The sequence below is a fragment of the Grampus griseus genome, assembly GCF_964374135.1.
Source record: "Grampus griseus genome assembly, chromosome: 8".
NCBI lineage: Eukaryota > Metazoa > Chordata > Mammalia > Artiodactyla > Delphinidae > Grampus > Grampus griseus.
Genome location: NC_139002.1, coordinates 16,178,862 through 16,201,698, shown reverse-complemented (window position 1 = coordinate 16,201,698; position 22,837 = coordinate 16,178,862). Strand labels below are relative to the sequence as shown.

The 22,837-nt window shown below is 37.8% G+C and overlaps 1 protein-coding gene across 5 annotated transcripts in view; it reads right to left on the bottom strand.

Annotated features, from left to right (window-relative positions):
• The window catches only part of SIK3 (SIK family kinase 3), a gene marked incomplete at its 5' end in the record, with an annotated part of 247,277 nt that overhangs the window by 82,884 nt on the left and 141,556 nt on the right, over positions 1-22,837 (bottom strand). For all 5 annotated transcript variants that reach the window (XM_082660899.1, XM_082660901.1, XM_082660900.1 and 2 more), the window contains one exon: positions 22,476-22,539. In XM_082660899.1, the coding sequence (XP_082517025.1) occupies positions 22,476-22,539 (64 nt within the window). The remainder of the gene's footprint in view (positions 1-22,475; positions 22,540-22,837) is intronic.

Below are 22,837 nucleotides of genomic sequence, written 5' to 3'. Positions count from 1 at the left end.
AATGATATTACAAAATAAGCAAATAAAATCAACTTCATTGGTCACCACTGGTGATTGCTAGGGTACCAGTTCATTACTCTGAAATTTAATACATAATGAAAAAGAATCACGCATTTATTTTGCCTTTATTGTAGTTTCTAAATAGTTTACAGGCAAAGTTCTTTACAGAAGAATTAGAGCTAATAAATGCAGAAAGAATGAGAGAATTAAAAAATCACCATTTTGCAACTTCTAATGAAGTAGTGTATTTATTAGACAACTAAATAAGAGTGGCTAAAACATTTGATCAAAAGTGGATGAGAAACTTTAGAAAAACTTTATGAAACTTTATACATCACTAAAAGTGGTGAAATCGGACATTATACAAATCCTGAAATGATGCAACAGTTAGACTATGATGTATTCCTCTCCCCGACCCCACCAAGGTGACCCTTATTTAACCAAACCACTTTACAATAGAAATAGTGAGCCAGAGACAACATGCTGAATGATGCAATAAGGATCCAAATCCAGAATGTGGGAAATTTTACAAGATGATCCAGTTTCTTCAACAAATAAATGGCATAGAAAAAAAAAAAAAAAAACGTGTGTGATGGCAGGAGAGAGAAGGGGTTGTTATAAAGCATAAAAAATTTAAGATACGTATCAACTCTGGACTTCGTTGCATCATGATATGAATAAACTATAAATAGATGTTTTGAGACAATTGGAGAAAGCTACGAAACACGGCCTGCCTATTAGTTAATTTTGTTGGGTTTAAGAATGGTATTATAGACTTTAGTTGATTATGAAGGATTAGCTGATACTGGATTTACTCTCCCACTTTAACCAACTATAAAATTTGGACTGTTTGCAGACATTGGGCAATAACCAACAAAAGGTTATGATTCTTCAGAGAGAAAGCACAAGAGTTGAGTCCCATATTCACCCCAAACCACAACCTATGAAAACAGATCAGAGTTAGGGGCTGGTAAGGCAGTTAGAATTTGGGTGGCAGGAGAGCAGAAAAGGAGAGAGAAGCAGAGGAGGAACATCAAAAGTTACAAAAGAAATTCTAATGAGGTCTTGGCCAACTCTCAAATTGCATATGAGCAAAAGCAAGACTATAAAAGGCCTAGCATTAGAAAGTTGCTGGGAGGATGAAAGCTAAAGAGAAAATTTTAGAGATTATACAGTGCACAGGGGATGCTGGCGTTCAGATACAGCTTACAAGGCAAGACCTTGGTGAATATTCTACATATTCAGTGGAGAGCCCAGAGGACAACACCCTGGGAGTAAGGGCTGTGCCATGGGAGTAAGGGCAAAACTAAAACAGAACCAACACGACAATGCCTAAAACTAATAAGCCTCAGCATGATCAAGCTGATCCATCATAATTCAACCTCCTGCCAGCACAAACTCAACATTGTAGAAGATAACATAATCCAGAGTCTTTATAACGTGTCACTCTTAATACCCAGTATACAATAAAAAAATTACTAGACATGGGAAGAAGTAGGAAAAGTGACCAATAATCAAGAGTTTAACGTCAACAGAAGCAGAATCAAAGATGACTTGGATATTGGAGTTGGCAGGCAAGGACTTCAAAAATGACTGCGATTAATACGTTAAAGAAAACACAGGGAAAGATGTACAAAAAGGATAAGATGGAACACGTCAAAGGAGAATCAGTCTCTAAAATATATATAATTTATAGGGACTCCCCTGGTGGCGCAGTGGTTTAAAGAATCTGCCTGCCAATGCAGGGAACACGGGTTCGAGCCCTGGTCCGGGAAGATCCCACATGCCACGGAGCAACTAAGCCCGTGTACCACAACTACTGAGCCTGTGCTCTAAAGCCCGAGAGCCACAACTACTGAGCCCGCATGCCACAACTACTGAAGTCCATGCGGCTAGAGCCCGTGCTCCACAACAAGAGAAGCCACTGCAATGAGAAGCCTGTGCACCGCAACGAAGAGTAGCCCCCACTTGCCGCAACTAGAGAAAGCCCGTGCGCAGCAACGAAGACCCAACACAGCCAAAAATAAATGAATAAAATAAATAAATTTTTAAAAAGTAAAAAATATATAATTTATAAACATATTCTAAAATGGCAAAACACCCGAAATTGAGAACTTATTGGATAGGTTCAACAGCTGGCACAGCAAAAGACAGGATTAGTGACCTTGAAATAAATATTATTGTTAAGTTTTAAAAAATCCTTATATGCAAGAGAAAATATTAAGTATTTATATGTGAAATGATATGATTTCTTGATTTGCTTTAAAATACTTTTAACCAAAAAAAAGTTGGGGGAAAGGATGAAACAAAACCAGCAAAATATTAATAACTATCAAAACTAGGAGATGAGTACATCAGAGTTTATTATACTATTCTCTTTCCTCTTACATATATTTGAAAATGCCTATAAAACGAAGTTTTTAAAAATGGAATCTATCATTTGCACACCTATTTTCATAACAGCATTATGTGCAATAGCCAAAAGGTAGAAACAACCCATGTATCTATCCATCCACAGATGGATTTAAAAAATGTAGTACCTACATACAATGGAACATTACTCAGCTTTAAAAAAGAAGGAAATTCTGACACGTGCAAACAACATGGATGAACCTTGAGGACTTTATGCTAAGTAAAATAAGCCAGTTGCAACAGGACAAATACTGTATGATTTCACTTATACGAGGTACCTAGAGTAGTCAAACTGAGAGAAAGAACATAGAATGGTAGTTGCCAAGGGATGCGAGAAAGGTGAATGGGGAGTTGTTATTTAGTGGGTACAGAGTTTCAGTTTTGCAAGATGAAAAGAGTTCTGTAGATGGATGGTGGTGATAATGCGAAATAATTAACACCACTGAACTATATACTTTAAAACAGTTACAACAGTAAATTTTATGTTATGTGTATTTTGCCACAGTTTTTTTAAAACAACAAAATCTCTCTCTCTCTCTCTATCCCTCTCCCCCTCCCTACCCCATATGCACACACACACAGACACCAGCCCAGAAAATATCTTCAGGATATCAAAGTTTGAAGGCACACTGAAATAAAATGAACTAATTCCAAAAAATGAGCTAAAAATCTCTTTATATGTCAAATATTTTAAAATATTATGACTAAAATATCTTTATTTTTCTAGAAGTTTCACTTTGTCAGAAAAAACTTTATTTTCCAAAGACTTCATTTTCATTTAAAAAAAAAAAAACAGTTCAGAAAACCCTCAGAAAAAATATTAATACAGGAGCCAGGTAAAAATATTCCTTTTGCTCATTCTCTGGGGCATTTATTTTTACATCATGATAGAACCAACAGGATGGTCAGACAACAACCATGCATAGATATCTGGCAGTAAAGTGAGGTCATCGAACTGTAAGTTTCCAAGCACTAAGCACAGGTGGCTTCCTCATATACCTTGGGCAGGTTACAAACATAAATGCTAAAGTCATGTCTGATATTGAGAAAATAAAACCAAAAAATGAAGAATAATGAATGGGAAATTAATTAGGGAAGGAGACGGAAGTAAACTGTTTTAATTGAGGATGACTGAATGCGATTCAGTGATACAGTTATTTGCTTCTGTCAGTAAAGCCTTAGAAAACAGCTAGTTCTTGTAGCCAAAGGGAGTAAATAATTTAGTGAGAAAACAGTATTTTAGTTATAAAAATATATAGAATGTCGTGAGGATTAAATAAGAAAACCATGTTACAACAACAACAAAAGCACCATCCAAAACACAGTAGTGTGTTCAAATAAACAAATGTGATAGTGTTCTCAAACATTTAGGAAGTTGAAAGATAACATATGTAACACTTAACACAATATCTGGTACAGGATGGTTATACAGTTTAGTCTTTCCCATTCTCTGCTCTGTAAGTGAGTCTGAGGGTCCCATAGCATAAATAAACGGCTTTGCGAGAAGTTCTGGGTTCCATACATGTTGACACTTTTAGGAAATGTCATTTTTAAGGCACTGAGAATGTCCATAATAAATCATACACACTTCAAGACAGTACTGTTAAGTTAATAATTTATTTTAAATGCTCATGAGTTCTGCCTGGTATTCAGGAAACTTTTCTTGATAAAGTGCTGGATTTATAACTTCACAGTCTCAAACAGGAAGTTTGGGGATATATATCTAAAGAAATCATACTGTGGAAGTTTTAAATTATGAGTTTAGTGGTTTACAGAACTAACCAGCTTCTGAATTCTGTTTATAAAATTAAACAGACTGGGCTTCCCTGGTGGCACAGTGGTTGAGAGTCCGCCTGCCGATGCAGGGGACACGGGTTTGTGCCCTGGTCCGGGAAGATCCCACATGCCGCGGAGCGGCTGGGCCCGTGAGCCATGGCCGCTGAGCCTGTGCATCCGGAGCCTGTGCTCCGCAACGGAAGAGGCCACAACAGTGAGAGGCCCGTGTACCACACACACACAAAAAATTAAACAGACCCACACTGTCATGGCTGCCCCTTTATAATACAGTGCCAAATAGTCATTTCAATAAATCAATAAAATGAGTAATAAATGCTCATTCAATAATCATTTATTGAAGCCTATTACATTGCTTAGAATTCATAATCTTTAATGTCTTCCTCTGCAGTTATCCAGAAAACAAAAAGGTGTTTTCCTCCCATGTCAAAAACTCATTTAACTAAAATATGTTACGGAATAACATGAAAATTCCGTGCTTGACTTCGTTATACTTCACTGTGATACAATGAAATAAATATACTGAGTGCCTACTATATGTTAGACACTGCATTAAATAGTGAAGATACAGATGAATAAGATTCAAATGTCACAATCTGCAGTCTAGTGACATTCTTTCATTCAGTTAGTCTTTCATTCAACTGATCAATAAATATTTAATGAACATGTATTCTCTGCGGGCACTTTTCTAAGTACTAGAGATTTATTAGCAAGGCTCAAAAGTTACAAAGTCCTTACTCTTAAGAGGCTTATATTTTAGTGAGGTGAGACAATAAGCAAACAAACAAACAAATAAATAAATGTCTGTTGGTGATAAGGACCAAGAAGAAAAATAAAGCAAGGAAGGAAATACAGAGTAGTGGGCCAATAGGAAAAGTGAGATTTCAGACAGCACGGCAGGCAAAGACCTCTCTAATAAGGTAACGTTTGATAAGAGACCTGAAGGAAATGGAAGAGAGAGCCATGTGGATATCTGGGGAAAGAGTATTTCAGGAAGAAGAAATGGAATATGTCAAGGCCTTAAAGTGGGAACATATCCAGAGTTTAATGAACAAGAAAGAGATGTTGGATTTCCCTGGTGGCGCAGTGGTTGAGAGTCCGCCTGCCGATGCAGGGGACGCAGGTTCATGCCCTGGTCCGGGAAGATCCCACATGCCGCGGAGTGGCTGGGCCCGCGAGCCATGGCCGCTGAGCCTGCGCGTCCGGAGCCTGTGCTCCCCAACGGGAGAGGCCACAACAGTGAGAGGCTCGCGTACCGCAAAAAAAAAAAAGAAAAAAAAAAGAAAAGAAAGAGATGCCAGTATGAAACGGCGGAGAGTACTAGGTGCTAAGGTCAGAGAGGTAGCTGGAAACCAGGTAACATAGAGGTTTATAGACTATGCATTTATTCCAAACAGATGAGAAAGCCAATAGAAGTAGAAAGCGGAACGGGAAGATTCCACTTTCATTTTAAAGGAATCACTCGCTGCAATAGAGGAATCAGGGCAAACTCAGGGAGCCTGGTTAAAGGCTATTGCCATAACCCTAGCAAGAGATACCTATGACTTCGGTCAGATTGGTATTGGTGGAGGTGGTGGTAAATGACCAGGTTCAGCATATATTCTGATGATAGAGTCACCCAGATTTACTGACGGATCTGGCCGAAGGTATGAAAGCAAAAGAGAAATTAAGTATGACTCTATAGAAGTTTTTGGTGTGAGCAACTGGAGGCACAGAGTTGCCACTATTGAGACGGGGAGACTGCTGAAAAGAAAAAGTTGGTGAATGGAAATCAAGAGGTCAGTTTACATATGTTAAGACTGCGACATCCATTAGACATCCAAGGGGAGATGTCAAGTAAACAGCTGGGTATATAAACCTAGAGTTCAGAGGACAAGTCAGACTGGAGAGTTAAAATTTGGAAGCCATGGGACTTCCCTGGTGGTCCAGTAGGTAAGAATCCGTACTCCCAATGCAGGGGGCCTGGGTTTGATCCCTGGTTGGGGAACTAGATCCCGCATGCATGCCGCAATTAAGAGTTAGCACGTTGCGGGCTTCCCTGGTGGTGCAGTGGTTGAGAGTCTGCCTGCCGATGCAGGGGACATGGGTTCGTGCCCCAGTCCAGGAAGATCCCACATGCCACAGAGCGGCTGGGCCCGTGAGCCATGGCCGCTGAGCCTGTGAGTCCGGAGCCTGTGCTCCTCAATGGGAGAGGCCACAACAGTGAGAGGCCCGTGTACCGCAAAAAATAATAATAATAAAATAATAAAATAAAATAGTTAGCATGTTGCAACTAAAAAGTCCGCATGATACAACTAAAAAAAAAGATCCCACATGGCACAACTAAAGATCCCATGTGCCACAACTAAGACCTGGCACAGACTAAACAAATAAATAAAATATTTTTAAAAATAAATAAAATTTGGAGGCCAGAAGTTTCATGGGCCATAAAAATCAATTAGGGAGTAGATGTGCATAGAAGAAAAGAGGTCCAAGGACTACACCAAGCAGCACTCCAAAATTTAGATGTCAGGAAGATGAGGAGGATCTGGCAAAAGAACCACCAGAAGAAAAAGTGATCAGTCAAGGGACTATTGTCTAAATTACTCAGTCTAGTGCCAGCAAATGACACAGAAATACAAAAGAAAAAAACTCAACTGCAAATAGTGGTATAGTAGAGGTATGCTCAAAGGAAGAAGGAAAAAGGCAATAACTCTCGAGCACAATCAGGGCAGAGTTGACAGAAAGCATAACATTTGAGAAGAGTCATGAACGTTGAGTAGCAATTAATAAAACAAAGAAGGATAGCTGGGCTTTTGTATCTTGTGTTCTGACACGTCCTATGGATAATCAGCCTTCCAACCAATTTCTCTGAGGACAATCCCTTTATAGACCTTGTGAAGTAAAAAGGGACAGTATTCTACAAGAGATCAGGAAGTAATGTAAACTCGTCTGAGTCCCCACTAGCTTCAGACTACCATGGGACATGCTAGGGTACCTGGTAAACCCCTTTCTGCCTCTCTTGCCTTCATAACCTCTAGCTAACAAGGCTTTGAGCCTTCTACATTCATTTCCTACCAAAATTACTATTTTTACTGATGACAACACAACCGGGCATGGGTTTTTTTGTCTTTCATTCCAAATCAAGTCAGCTGCCCCTGGCAACAAAGATGCTAGTTTTAAGGCCAGCCCAGCCTTGGATTACATTATGTTTCCCCCTGGGGAAGAGGTGCAGGATGTAGGGGCTCAGGAAGGAAAGCCAAAGACTCCCACTGTTCCTACCACAAGTTCAAAAGATTTTCATGAATTAAGCTTCTCAATTTGATGTTTGCTACTGGTTCATTTTCAGAGACCTAAATGGGTGTTTCTAACAATTTTGTCTAGTTTTATATTTTTTCTTTGGAGAGAAGATATTCTTAACTCTGTTACCATCATTTTTTTTTTTAATATTTATTTTATTATTTATTTGGTTGTGCCGGGCCTTAGTTGCAGCAGGCGGGCTCCATGGTTGCAGCTTGCTGGCTCCTTAGTTGCGGCACGTGTGCTCCTTAGTTGCAGCCGACAGGTTCCTTAGTTGTGGCTCACCAGCTCCTTAGTTGCGACAGGCAGGCTCCTTAGTTGTGGCATGCAAACTCTTAGTTGCGGCATGTGTGTGGGATCTAGTTCCCTGACCAGGGATGGAACCCGGGCCCCCTGCATTGGGAGCGTGGAGTCTTAACCACTGTGCCACCAGGGAAGTCCCACCATCACTTTTATTTATCTTATTTTCAATTGCTACGTCTGTACATATTTTAGAGTTCATTTATTATATTATATAACATTTATGCACTCATACCTCACCCCATTACATTCTGATTTCTATTCTTATTACACTAGTGAAACAGCTCTCTTTAAGAATACTGAGAACATCTTTGTCTCAAAGCCAGAAGTTACCTTGCATTCCTTATCATATTTGACTTTTCTACAGCATTTAATACTGCTCCTTTTTGAAATTCCTATTTTCCTTGGTTTTTATAACACCACAGTCTTATTTCATCGACAGTGGCTTTTCATATTTTATGGCCTCATTTTCAACTTAAATACAAATACTGATGGTAAGAAGGGTTTCATCCTTAAACCTATTCTTTCATCTTTAAACATACTGATGACCAACTACCATCTATCTGCTGATGGAAACAAAATCCCTAGGCTCTATCTTATCCCTGATTTCCAGATTTCTATATCCAATTACTTGATGGACAACTTTCACCTAACTGGTGCCTCAAACTAAATATGTCTAAAACAACACACTTCATCTGATCTGTTTTTTTTTTTTTAATTTATTTTATTTATTTATTTTTGGCTGTGTTGGGTCTTCGTTATGGTGCACGGGCTTCTCATTGCAGTGGCTTCTCTTGTTATGGAGCATGGGCTCTAGGTACATGGGCTTCAGTAGTTATGGCATGCAAGCTCAGTAGTCGTGGCTCGCGGGCTCTAGAGCACAGGCTCAGTAGTTGTGGCACACAGGCTTAGTTGCTCCACGGCATGTGGGATCCTCTGGGACTAGGGCTCGAACCCGTGTCCCCTGCATTGGCAGGCGGATTGCTAACCCCTGGGCCACCAGGGAAGTCCCATCTGATCTGTTTTTAACCCTGGTATTCTTTATCTCAATAAATGACACTACTACTGTCAAAAACAGGATCAGAAATCTAAAAATCATCTTACTGCCCTCTTAACGCATTTTCTCCTTTACCTAGCACTGTACTTCCCAATAGTTTAGTAACCTTTGATATGCTTAATTAATCTAAAATTTCAGGAATACTGCCTACTTCTTTTACATAAACAATGATAAAATAAAAAGCCTTGAGGAGAAAAGGTGAAGTTGTTATTATATAAGTAGAGGAAATGCTACTAATTTATACATACTAGCTCTGCAAACAAGCTATTGCCTATGCCTAAATCTCACAGTAATAATACCCATCTAAGAAAATCTGTCTCACCCTCTTTTTAAATGGGGACTTATAACAAGAGAGTAAAAAAGACTTCATGTTAAGATTGTTTTGCTGCTATGTCTATGATCTATTTTCAAAACAGAAATTTGGTTTATAGTTATAATAAAAGATCCTCCCAGAAATACTTTATTGAAGTCATTCTACATGGAAGAACAGATTCTTCAATCTGGTGAATGGGAAAGAACATATACTCTGGAGTCAGGTAATCCTCAGCTCTGTTACTGATTAGTTATAGGACTTTGGCAAATTATTTAGTGTTCCTGAACTCCAGTTTCTTTGTCTGTAAGATGATGGCAAAAATATCTATGTTACAAGATTATTGTGAAGTTAAAATGAAAAAGATGAAGTCACTACCTTACTTCAATACATCATCATTCTTAAGTATTACTATACAGTCTCCTAACTGGTCTTAGAATGTTCCATCCCAATTCTTCCTTATATGGCAATGATTCAAGATGAAATTCAATTCTTTTACATGGTTGGTTCATTCATTCATTCACTTACTCTTTCAGTAGTTACTGATCATTTCCCTCAGTAATACTTGAGTCCAAGAGTATGAACTGGAGAGCAAGAGGAGCCATGGAGTTGAATGGTGAGCAAAAACATACATGGCCCCTAAACTTGTGGAGTTTGGTGCCTGGTGGGAGAGAGAATCCACTACATAATTACAGAAAGAAATGTAAAACCGAACTGATATCAGTACTGCCAAGAAAGGATACAGTACAATGAGAGGGTGTGATAGGGGACTTGGCCAAGTCAGAGAAGTCTTACAAAGCTCTTTACTATGGAGCCTTTCCTATCAAACCAGCCTTATTTGCGGCCATTTTCTCATACATAGCCTATATTAAAACCATACTAAACAACTAAATGAATATGAAATACGCCATGTTCTCTCTCCTCTTGAAATCTTTTGAACATGCTATAGCATTTCTGAAATACCTTGCTCCCCCAGTTAATTCCAGAAAGTATCCAAAGATACAGTTCTTACACTACTTCTTTAAAGCCTTCACCACCCATGACATTAATATTAATCACCTGATTATGTTGGGATATGCCAATTCCTCTACCTGACAACTGATAACATTTGTAAATCATTAATATTAATGATTTAATATTAATATTAATTAATATTCTGAGATTATGCCAAAATCCTGTCCCCATCTGTATTAGTTCCCTTAGGGTGCTGAAACAAATTACTACAAAATAGGTAGCTTAAAACAACTGTAGCTTATTCACTCACAGTTTTGGAAGCAAGAAATCCAAAATCAAGTTATCAGCAGGGACTCACTCTACCTGGAGGTTCTAGGAAAGAATCTTTTCTACACCTCTTCTAGCTTCTGGTCACTGTCAGTTTTCCTTCACTTGTGGCTGCATCACTCCAATCCACTTTCTTCTTTTTCAAGATTGTTTTGGCTATTCTGGGTCTTTGTAATTCTACATAAATTTGGAATAAGGATATCAATTTCTACAAAAATGTCAGCTTAGATTCTGATGGGGACTGCGTTGAATCTGTACATCAATTTGAACAGCACTGTCATCTTAACAATGTTAACTTTTACAATCAATGAACATGGGATGTTTTTCCAATCATTTAGATGGTCTTAAATATCTTTCATCATTGTTTTATACTTTTTTGTACTTTTCAGAGTATAAGATTTGTACTTCTTTTGTTAAATGTATTCGTAAGGGGCTTCCCTGGTGGTGCAGTGGTTGAGAGTCCGCCTGCCGATGCAGGGGATACGGGTTCGTGCCCCGGTCCGGGAAGATCCCACATGCCGCGGAGCGGCTGGGCCTGTGAGCCATGGCCGCTGAGCCTGCGCGTCCAGAGCCTGTGCTCTGCAATGGGAGAGGACACAACAGTGAGAGGCCCGTGTACCGCAAAAAAAAAAAAAAAAAAATGTATTTGTAAGAATGTTATTTTATTAATGCTATTGTAAACTGAACCGTCTTATTTCTTTCATTCTCACATTGTTCACTGTAAGGATATGGGAATACAATTGAACATATTACTCTTGCATCCTGCAACCCTGCTAAACTCTTATATAGTTCTTAGTTTTTTAGTGGATTTGTTATGATTTTCCATATACAAGATCACGTTGTCTGTGAATAAACTGTTTTACTTTTTCCCTTTCCAACCTAGTGCCTTTTATATCTCTTTCTTGCCTAACTGCTATGGCTAGAACCTCTAGTACGATGTTTAAATAGAAGTGGAGAGAGATGAAATCTTTGTCTTCTTCCTATCTGTGGGGGAAAACATCTAGTCATTCACCATTAAGTGTGATGTTAGTTGTGAGTTTTCAGACATCCTTTATCAGATTAAAGAAGTTCCCTTCTATTTCTAGTTCGTTGAATATTTTTATCATGAAAGAGTGTTGGATTCTATCAAGCACGTTTCTTCATATATTGAGATGATCATGTTATCTTTCTAAATTTTAAATGTATTGGACTATATATAGTTGATTTACAATGCTGTTAGTTTCACATGTATAGCAAAGTGATTCAGTTATACATATACATATATTCATTATTTTTTAGATTCTTTTCTCATATAGATTATCACAGAATATTGAGTAGAGTTCCCTGTGCTATACGGTTGGTCCTTATTAGTTATCTATCTTATATGTAGTATTGTGTGTGTGTTCATCCAAAGCTCCTAATTTATCCCTCCCCCTACGTTTCCCCTTTGGTAACCATAAGTTTGTTTTTGATATCTCTAAGTCTGTTTCGGGTTTGTAAATAAGTTCATTTGTATCATTTTTTAAAAATTTGATGCCACATATGAGTGATATCATATGATATTTGTCTTTCTCTGTCTGAGTTACTTCATTTAGTATGATAATTTCTACATCACCCTTGTTGCTGCAAATGGCATTATTCCATTCTTTTTTATGGCTGAGTAATATTCCATAGTAAATAGGTACCACATCTTCTTTATCCATTCCTCTGTTGACATTTAGGTTACTTCCATGTCTTGGCTATTGTAAACAGTGCTGCAATAAACACTGGGGTGCATGTATCCTTTCGGATTACAGTTTTCTCTGGATGTATGTCCAGGAGCGGGACTGCTGGGTCATATAGTAGTTCTATTTTTAGATTTTTAAGGAACCTCCATACTGTCCTCCATGGTGGTTGTACCAATTTGTACCAATTTACATTCCCACCAGCAGTGTAGGAGGGTTCCTCTTTCTCCACATCCCCTCCAGCATTTATTGTTTGTAGACTTTTTGATGATGGCCATCCTGACCAGTGCAAGGTGATACCTCACTGTAGTTTTAATTTGCATTTCTCTGATAATCACTGATATTGAGCATCTTTTCATGTGCTCTTTGGCCATCTGTAAGTCTTCTTTGGAGAAATATCTTTTCAGGTCTTCTGCCCATTTTTTGATTGGGTTGTTTGTTTTTTTTGACTTAGAGCTGCATGAGCTGTTTGTATATTTTGGAGACTAATCCACTGCCAGTTGCTTCATTTGCAAACATTTTCTCACATTCTGTAGGTTGTCTTTTTGTTTGTTAATGGTTTCCTTTGCTGTGCAGAAGCTAAGTTAAACTAGGTCCCATTTGTTTATTTTTGTTTTTATTTTCATTACTCTAGGAGGTGGATCAAAAAAGATACTGCTGTGATTCATGTAAAAGAGTGTTCTGCTGATGTTTTCCCCTAAGAGTTTTATAGTGTTTGACATTATATTTAGGTCTTTGTTCCATTTTGAGTTTATTTTTGTGTATGGTGTTAGAGAATGTTCTAATTTCATCCTTTTACATGTAGCTGTCCAGTTTTCCCAGGCCCACTTCTTTACTCCACTTTACATGCTTGCCTGTTTTATCATAGATTAATTGACCATAGGTGCATGGGAGATGATATGTTGCCTTGTATTTTCTTTTATTGATATGATGTATTACATTCATGAATTCTGATATGGTTAACCAACCTTGCATTTCTTGCATGTGGATAAATTCTACTTGATCACAGTGTATAATTCTTTTTATATGTTGCTGGATTTCATTTGTAAGTATTCTGTCGAATATTTTTGCATCCATAGTCATAAGAGAGACTGGTCTGTAGTGTTTTTGTGTTTTTTTTTTGCGGTACGCGGGCCTCTCACTGTTGTGGCCTCTCCCGTTCGGAGCACAGGCTCCGGACGCACAGGCTCAGCAGCCATGGCTCACAGGCCCAGCCACTCTGTGGCATATGGGACCTTCCCGGACCGGGGCACGAACCCACATCCCCTGCATCGGCAGGTGGACTCTCAACCACTGCACCACCAGGTAAGCCCCTGTAGTGTTTTTTTTTCTTTTCCTTGTGAAGTCCTTGTCTGGTATTGGTATCAAGTATATATCAAGTGTGTGTATATATATATATATATATATATATATATATATATATATATGTATGTATGTATGTATGTATGTATATGTATGTGTATGTATCAAGTACTCCCTCTTCTACTTTTAGAAGAGTTTGTGAACATTTGCTGTTAACTCTTTTCTAAATATTTGGTAGAGTTCAGCAATGATCCTCCAGACTTGGACTTTCTTTATGGGTGGTCTTTTGATTCCTGCTTCTATCTCTTCACTTGATACAGATCTATTCAGATTGTCTATTTCTTCTTGAGTCAGTTTCAGTAGTTTGTGTCTTTCTAGGAATTTTTCCATTTTATCTAGGTTAAACAATTTGTTCGTGTACAATTGTTCAAGTATTCCTTTATAATAATTGTTATTAATTTAGGGTCAGTAGTAGTATCTCTTCTTTCACTTCTGATTCTAGTGTTTGAGTGTTTCTTTTTTTCTTGGCCAATCTAACTAAAGATTTGTCAATTTTGTTGATCATTTCAAAGAACTAGCTTTTGGTTTCATTGATTTCCTCTATTTTTTTCTATTTTCTATTTCATTAAATTCTGCTATAATTATTATTCCCTTCCTTCAGCTTGATCTTAGGTTTGGTTTGCTCTTACTCTTCCACTGTCGTAAGGTAGAAGACTAGGTAATTGATCTTTCTTATTATAGGCATTCTACAGTTATAAACTTCCCTCTAAGCACTCCTTTAGTTGCATCCCACAGGTTTTGATATGTTGTCTTTATTTTCATCCATCTCAAAGTACTTTCTGAATTTGCCTTTGACTTCTTCTTTGACCCATTGCTTACTTTAAAATACACTGCTTAATTTTTACATATTTGTGAGTTCCCCAAAGTTTTCCTGCTATTCATTTCTAATATCACTCCGCTGTGGTTGTAAAACATTTTGTATTACTGCTAAAATTGAATAAGTTTAAATTTTATGCAGGTTTGTTTTATGGCCTAGTATATGGTCTATCTTTGAGAATGTCCTGTGTTTACCTGATAAGCATATATATAGTATTGTTGTTAGGTGGAGTGTTCTATAGATGTCTGTTAGGTATAGTTGGTTTACAGTATTGGTCAAGTCTTATTTTTCCTGTTGATCTTCTGTCTACTTTTTCTGTCCATTATTGCAAGTAGAGTATTGAAGCTTCCAACTATTGTCACTGTCTATTTCTCCCTTCATTTCTGTCAGTTTTTGTTTTACGCATTTTAGTGCTCTGTTATTAGATACATGTTTATAACTGTTATAGTTTCCTAATGTATTACCTTCTTATTATAGAATGTCCCTCTTTATCTCTAATAGTAGAAATAAAGCTATTGTGTTTTAAAGTCTATTTTGTCTGATATCAACGTAGCCATTTGAGCTTTCTCATCATTGCTGTTTGCATGATATATAATTTTCCATCCTTTTACTTTCAGTCTATTTGTATCTTTGAATTTAAAGTATGTTTCTTGTAGACAGCATACACTGGACCATGTGTTTTTAGTCAGTCTAACAATCATTGCCTTTGCATTAAATTATCCCACCCATTTACACTTAATATAAGTATTGATAATAGCTGGATTTATACCTGCTGTTTTACTTATTGTTTTCCACATATTTTATGTCTTTTTTTGTTTTCTATACCACCATTACTGCTTTCTTCTGCATTAAGTGAATATTTTTTAATGAAGCATTTCAACTTCTTTAATGATTTTTTACATTATAATTTTCTGAGGGTTTTTTTTACAATGACTGCTCTAGTGTTTAGCATGTATATTTTATCTTATCCAAATGAGCTTCTGATTTACACCAGGTGATTATATAGAAGGGTTTCTGCTTTATAGCATCATTTCTTTTACCCCCTTTTTTAGTGTTTTTGCAATAAAATTACATCAATTAATGTTACAAATGCAACAATACATTGCTATATAATTATTTCTGTGCCATGTGTAATGACTTCCTTAGCCTAATGCAGTTTTTCTCACACACATATCCTTTGTACCGTTACTGACAAATATATTACACATATATTACATTATAGCCTTAACAATGTATTTTATATTCAATTTATTTTTAAACAGGTTAAAAGAAAAAAGGAGAAAGTATGCATCTCTTATGACTTTTATAATTACATAATGACACTTATTGGTGCCCTTTGTTTATTGTGTGAACTCAAATTACCATCTGAGGTCACCTGCTTTTACCTTGAAGAACTTCTTTTAGTATTTCCTGTAAGGTGTATCTGTCAGAAACAAATTTGCTCAGTATATATATTTTTCTTTATTTTTTGGCTGCGTTGGGTTTTCATTGCTGGGAGCGGGCTTTCTTTAGTTGCAGTGAGCGGGGTCTACTCTTCATTGCACTGCTTGGGCTTCTCATTGTGATGGCTTCTCTTGTTGCAGAGCACGGGCTCTAGGCAGGCGGGCTTCAGTAGTTGCAGCACGTGGGCTCAGTAGTTGTGGCTCGCGGGCTCCAGGGCGCAGGCTCAGTAGTTGTGGCGCACGGGTTTAGTTGCTCTGCGGTATGTGGGATCTTCCCAGACCAGGGCTCAAACCCGTGTCCCCTGCATTGGCAGGCAGATTCTTAACCACTGTGCCACCAGTGAAGTCCCTCCCTCAGTTTCTGATTATCTGAGAAAGTCTATTTCACCTCCATTTTTGAAATATATGTTCACTGGTATAGGATTTTGATTAATAGTTTTTTTTTTCCTTTCAGGGCTTTAAAAATGTTATCCTATTGCCTTCTGGCCTCCGTTGTCTCTGCTGAAAAGTCTGCTATCTAAACCTACAGAACTCCCTTTAAGTGACGCATCATTTTTCTCTTGATGCTTTCAATATTTTGTCTTTGACTTTCACTATTCTTACTATGATGTATCTGTTTGTGCATCTCTTTGTGTTTAATCCTGACTGGATTTTATTGAGCTTCCTGGATATGTAAGTTATTGTTTTTCAATAAATTTATGAAGTTTACAGTCATTATTTCCTTGCATATTTTTTCTGCTCCTTTCTCTCTTCTCCTGGTACGCCCATTATAAATATGTTGGAGCACGTGATTGTATCCCACATTTCTCTGAGGCTCTATTCATTGTTCTTAATTTGTTTTTCTCTCTGTTCTTCAACTTGCATAAAAAGCCTATCTACAAATTCACTTCTTGTTCTGCAGTTCAAATCAGTTAAGCCTCTCTGATGAATTTTTTAATTTTAGTTATTTTACTTTTCAATTCCATAATTTCTTTTGATTCCTTTTTTTAAAAATTTCCATCTCTTGAACATATGTATATGTATAACTGATTCACTTTGTTATAAAGCAGAAACTAACACACCATTGTAAAGCAATTATACCCCAATAAAGATGTTAAAAATAAAAAATAAAAAAATTTCCATCTCTTTATTGATATTCTCTATTTGATGTGACCCTATAATCATATTTTCTTTCACGACTTCAATTGTGAGTTCCTTTATGTCTGTGAACATGTCCATAATGGCTACTTTAAAGTCTTTTTTTGATAAATGTGGCCTCTCTGACAGGCAGTTTCTGTGGCCTGCTTTTTGTTGTGGCCTGGGTCATACTTTCCTGTTTCTTTATATGTTTCATAGTTTGCTGTTGTTGGAAACCAGACATTTTAGATAACATGTTGTACCACGTCTAGGTACTGGTACACCTCTACCCTTCTAGAGCATGTTCTTGTTATTTGCTTGTTTATTTGTTTAGTGACTGGCTGGATTGTTTTAGTGAAGTTTATTCCCCCATACACAGTGATCAGCTTCTAATGTTGTTCCTCAGGGGAGGCACAGCCTTGGTATATCCACCACTACCCTCAGATCACTGGATCACCATGGTTTGGGCAGGGCTCTCTTGCTGCCTTTTCTTAACCAAGCCCAGCTGTTAAAATCCAAAAACTGTGGCTGGTTGCTCTTTTTTTTTTTTTTTAATATCTATTTATTTGGCTGCATCGGGTCTTAGTTGAGGCACGGGGCTTCTCTCTAGTTGTGCGCAGGCTTAGCTGCCCCATGGTATGTGGGAGCTTAGTTCCCCAATCAGGGATCAAACCTGCATCCCCTGCATTGGAAGGTGGCTTCTTAACCACTGGACTACCAGGGAAGTCCCTGGTTGTTCTATTATTTTCAACAATGCCCTGGAGCATAAACTGGTCTATAAACAATCCTATCAAGTTCTGGTTCCTTTGAAGAACAGTTTCTGAGATCAGAGTTTGATTTTTCTTCTGACCTTAGGAAGGCTCTTGTGATGTTTTACTCCCTGGTTCTTACCTGCAAACTAGCTGGCCTATACTTCAGCCTGCTCGAATCTCCTCTGAAATGCCTGTAACCACAACCTCCACAGTTCTTGTGTGTGCCTTCAGGCTTGAACTTCTTCACTCCCCATTGCAAATGAAGCCAGTTCCCTTGGGAAGAAATTAGGAGCTATATGTGTTACGGTCTGTTTCTCCCTCTGGGCAAATCTCTGAGCCAGGACTCTGAAGCTAGGCTGGGGACAATGGAAAAATTTTCCTTGAGTAACACTCCCTCTCTAGGAGCTGAGCTCAGTGCAGAGAAAAGGGACACAATCTCAATTCTCCCAGCTTGACTCTCTTGGGATGACCCACCAACTTATAACCCAAGGCAAGAGTGATCTGGGTCCCAGTATTCTCAGCATGCCACACCCAAACTCCACAAGTCAGGGCTGGGTGGAAGAAGGAGTCCCCACTGTTCAACTGCTCTCACCCAGGACTTAGCAACAGCAATAGGTAGCTGGGGCAGGATAAGAAATGCTGATGTCCAGTTCCTCCGGGAAGAAAGCCATTAGTCTAGGTGAAAGGAGGGGACCAGAGGGCAGGCCTGTGTTCTTGGCTACAGTAACCTTGAGTGTAATCTCCACCTTGCTGAGCTGGCTAGGGGGAAGAAGGAAGCAGTACTGGCTTAAAAACCACAGACACTCTTACTTCTTACTAAATTTTCACAGATATTCTTGAATAAATGTTTCTTCAGTTGCTGTTCACCCTTAGAAACATTTCCAGAGACTTTTAAAAGGCTGGATTTTAGGGGTTTTTTAAATCACTTTCACCAGTTTCACTGGGGAGCAGGGCAGCAGAGCTCCTCATGCTATCCTGCCAGAAGTTGATCACCAAGGTTGCCCACTCTCACCACTCTTATTCAACATAGTTTTGGAAGTTTTAGCCACAGCAATCAGAGAAGAAAAGGAAATAAAAGGAATCCAAATCGGAAAAGAAGAAGTAAAGCTGTCACTGTTTGCAGATGACATGATACTACACATAGAGAATCCTAAAGATGCTACCAGAAAACTACTAGAGCTAATCAATGAATTTGGTAAAGTAGTAGGATACAAAATTAATGCACAGAAATCTCTGGCATTCCTATACACTAATGATGAAAAATCTGAAAGTGAAATCAAGAAAACACTCCCATTTACCAATGCAACAAAAAGAATAAAATATCTAGGAATAAACCTACCTAAGGAGACAAAAGACCTGTATGCAGAAAATTATAAGACACTGATGAAAGAAATTAAAGATGATACAAATAGATGGAGAGATATACCATGTTCTTGGATTGAAAGAATCAACATTGTGAAAATGACTCTACTACCCAAAGCAATCTATAGATTCAAGGCAATCCCTATCAAACTACCACTGGCATTTTTCACAGAACTAGAACAAAAATTTTCAAAATTTGTATGGAAACACAAAAGACTCCGAAGAGCCAAAGCAATCTTGAGAATGAAAAACGGAGCTGGAGGAATCAGGCTCCCTGACTTCAGACTATACTACAAAGCTACAGTAATCAAGACAGTATGGTACTGGCACAAAAACAGAAAGATAGATCAATGGAACAGGATAGAAAGCCCAGAGATAAATCCATGCACATATGGACACCTTATCTTTGATAAAGGTGGCAGGAATGTACAGTGGAGAAAGGACAGCCTCTTCAATAAGTGGTGCTGGGAAAACTGGACAGGTACATGTAAAAGTATGAGATTAGATCACTCCCTAACACCATACACAAAAATAAGCTCAAAATGGATTAAAGACCTAAATGTAAGGCCAGAAACTATCAAACTCTTAGAGGAAAACATAGGCAGAACACTCTATGACATAAATCACAGCAAGATCCTTTCTGACTCACCTCCTAGAAAAATGGAAATAAAAACAAAAATAAACAAATGGGACCTAATGAAACTTCAAAGCTTTTGCTCAGCAAAGGAAACCATAAACAAGACAAAAAGGCAACCCTGAGAATGGGAGAAAATATTTGCAAATGAAGCAACTGACAAAGGATTAATCTCCAAAATTTACAAGCAGCTCATGCAGCTCAATAATAAAGAAACAAACAACCCAATCCAAAAATGGGCAGAAGACCTAAATAGACATTTCTCCAAAGAAGATATACAGATTGCCAACAAACACACGAAAGAATGCTCAACATCATTAATCATTAGAGAAATGCAAATCAAAACTACAATGAGATATCATCTCACACCAGTCAGAATGGCCATCATCAAAAAATCTAGAAACAATAAATGCTGGAGAGGGTGTGGAGAAAAGGGAACACTCTTGCACTGCTGGTGGGAATGTGAATTGGTTCAGCCACTATGGAGAACAGTATGGAGGTTCCTTAAAAAACTACAAATAGAACTACTATATGACCCAGCAATCCCACTACTGGGCATATACCCTGAGAAAACCAAAATTCAAAAAGAGTCATGTACCAAAATGTTCATTGCAGCTCTATTTACAATAGCCTGGAGATGGAAACAACCTAAGTGCCCATCATCGGATGAATGGATAAAGAAGATGTGGCACATGTATACAATGGAATATTACTCAGCCATAAAAAGAAACGAAATTGAGCTATTTGTAATGAGGTGGATAGACCTAGAGTCTGTCATACAGAGTGAAGTAAGTCAGAAAGAAAAAGACAAATACCGTATGCTAACACATATATATGGAAGTTAAGAAAAAAAAAATGTCATGAAGAACCTAGGGGTAAGACAGGAATAAAGACACAGACCTACTGGAGAACGGACTTGAGGATATGGGGAGGGGGAAGGGTGAGCTGTGACAGGGCGAGAGAGAGGCATGGACATATATACACTAACAAACATAAGGTAGATAGCTAGTGGGAAGCAGCCGCATGGCACAGGGATATTGGCTCGGTGCTTTGTGACCGCCTGGAGGGGTGGGATAGGGAGGGTGGGAGGGAGGGAGACGCAAGAGGGAAGAGATATGGGAACATATGTATATGTATAACTGATTCACTTTGTTATAAAGCAGAAACTAACACACCATTGTAAAGCAATTATACCCCAATAAAGATGTTAAAAAAAAAAAAAAGTTGATCACCCATTTGTCATTTAACATGGAGGTGAAGGAAGCAAAGTGCTGGGGCCGTATATGTGCTATCTCATTTTATCTTCACAACTGTAAGGCAGATATGACAGATCTGACTTTTATAGACCATGAAACTGAGTTCCAAAGTCCCAGTAAAAAAGCAAATAGTGGCAACAATCTGATTCAAAACCAGGTATAACTGCCTCCAAAGCTCATGTTCTTGATTAAGCCCGTCCCTTCATCTCTGATACAGATAGTTTTAAAAATGAGACCTCATGAGACAGTTATATCCCTGTGCAGGCACAATAATTTCTTTAGGTGATACATCAATTTCTTCCTCCTCCAGATCTTTTATAATAATACCATGAGAAGTACTACTCTGTTTCCTCATGCCTTGAGCTACATTCCCACAAAGAATCTATCTTTTATCTTTTCTGTACTTTTGAAATCTGTTTTCCTAAAGAGCAAAGTAGGTATGATGTGCACTGTGTTTGGTTCTTTGATTATTATGAACATTAAGATGACAAGGTCTCTTTGCTCCCAAGATTACCATTATGCATAAGCACAGATGCAAAGCCAAGCAAAAATGTCATTAAGAAGTGATACCTCCTTTAAAAAAGACTCACACTTATTTTGAAGATTCTTAGATACAAAATTGTCAGATTTATGGGGAGAGTTTAACATACCAAAATATTCATAGTCACAACTCACAGTCATTAATGAGAAGATTCCACTTTAAAAGTGATATCATGCTCTTTAATATATTTTAAAAAACGAAGTGCCAATATTTTGAAAATTAAAAAAATTCTTACCATCCAGATTTAAACTAAAACAAAATCTAAAAAAATAAACTAAATAAACCTAAAATATATAAGAAGAAACCTTTCTCTATATTCACATGCCAAAAAAGAAATAAAATTTAAAAATAAAAAGACATGTCAATCTAGATTTGAAAGTTTAGTCATTATCTCTATTTGGCTCCATTTATCATTGTTACCAAAAAAAAAAAAAAAAAAAAAATGGGGGGTGCCAGTTTTTACCACCTCAAAAAGTCATATTTCCTGGTAACAAATTCTCCTGCTTAATTCTGATGTTGTGCTAACCTAAGTGTTAGAGGAAAAAAAGAATAGCTACTGAAGACAAAACGTCCTAAATTACAAGAATCATTAAGGGAACTGTGAACACGTGGTAAGGAATAGAGTTACATGTTATATTTAAATAAATGTTAAAGAATGCATTAGGGTGAGACTGTTTGCTCCGAGTGGCTATTTCACACACAACAGAGGCCCACCACACTTGTAAGTGTTCTGTCACACTTGGTCACCCCAATTAGAATCTGGCAATAGGAAAGACCCTCAAAAGTTCAGAGAAATGTTTGTTTTTGAAGATCTTTAATCTCAACCATCAACACCTTACTGAAATAAACAAAACACCTTTGCTAAGGAAACAAAGATGGTGAAGACTTAAAAGAGATGAATCAAAAATAATTAAAATTACTTTGTTGATAGAAAATGACAGCACTGGAGGACAGCATCAAGTCACAGCTGCTCAAGTGACAACGGCATCGAACGGCTATTTTAAGTTTGCCGTGGTGTGCTCAATAGCTGTTTGAAGAATGCAGTAAATGTACTTACCAAATATTTCCCCTCCACTAGCATATTCTGTCACCAGATAAATCATCCGTTCTGTCTCCATAACCTGGTGCAAAGGCAGGAAAGTGACAGTGATACAAATGACAGGCTGATATCACAGGAAGAGAAACGAATGAATCTTCTTTTGTCATTTGAAGTATTAATAACCATTACTGCCTAAAGGAAACTTAAAACATCAGGGGATTGGGAGGGTGACAGACATAAACGTTATTAAGAAGAAAGGGGGAAAACAGGTATTCCTCCAAGTTCTTAAAAGTAGGAAATATTTCCTACTTGTGAGAGTCCTTTTGTCATCCCAGGAGGCCTCTGCAACCTTTTAAGCTCCACAAAACTGAGAAGCGAAG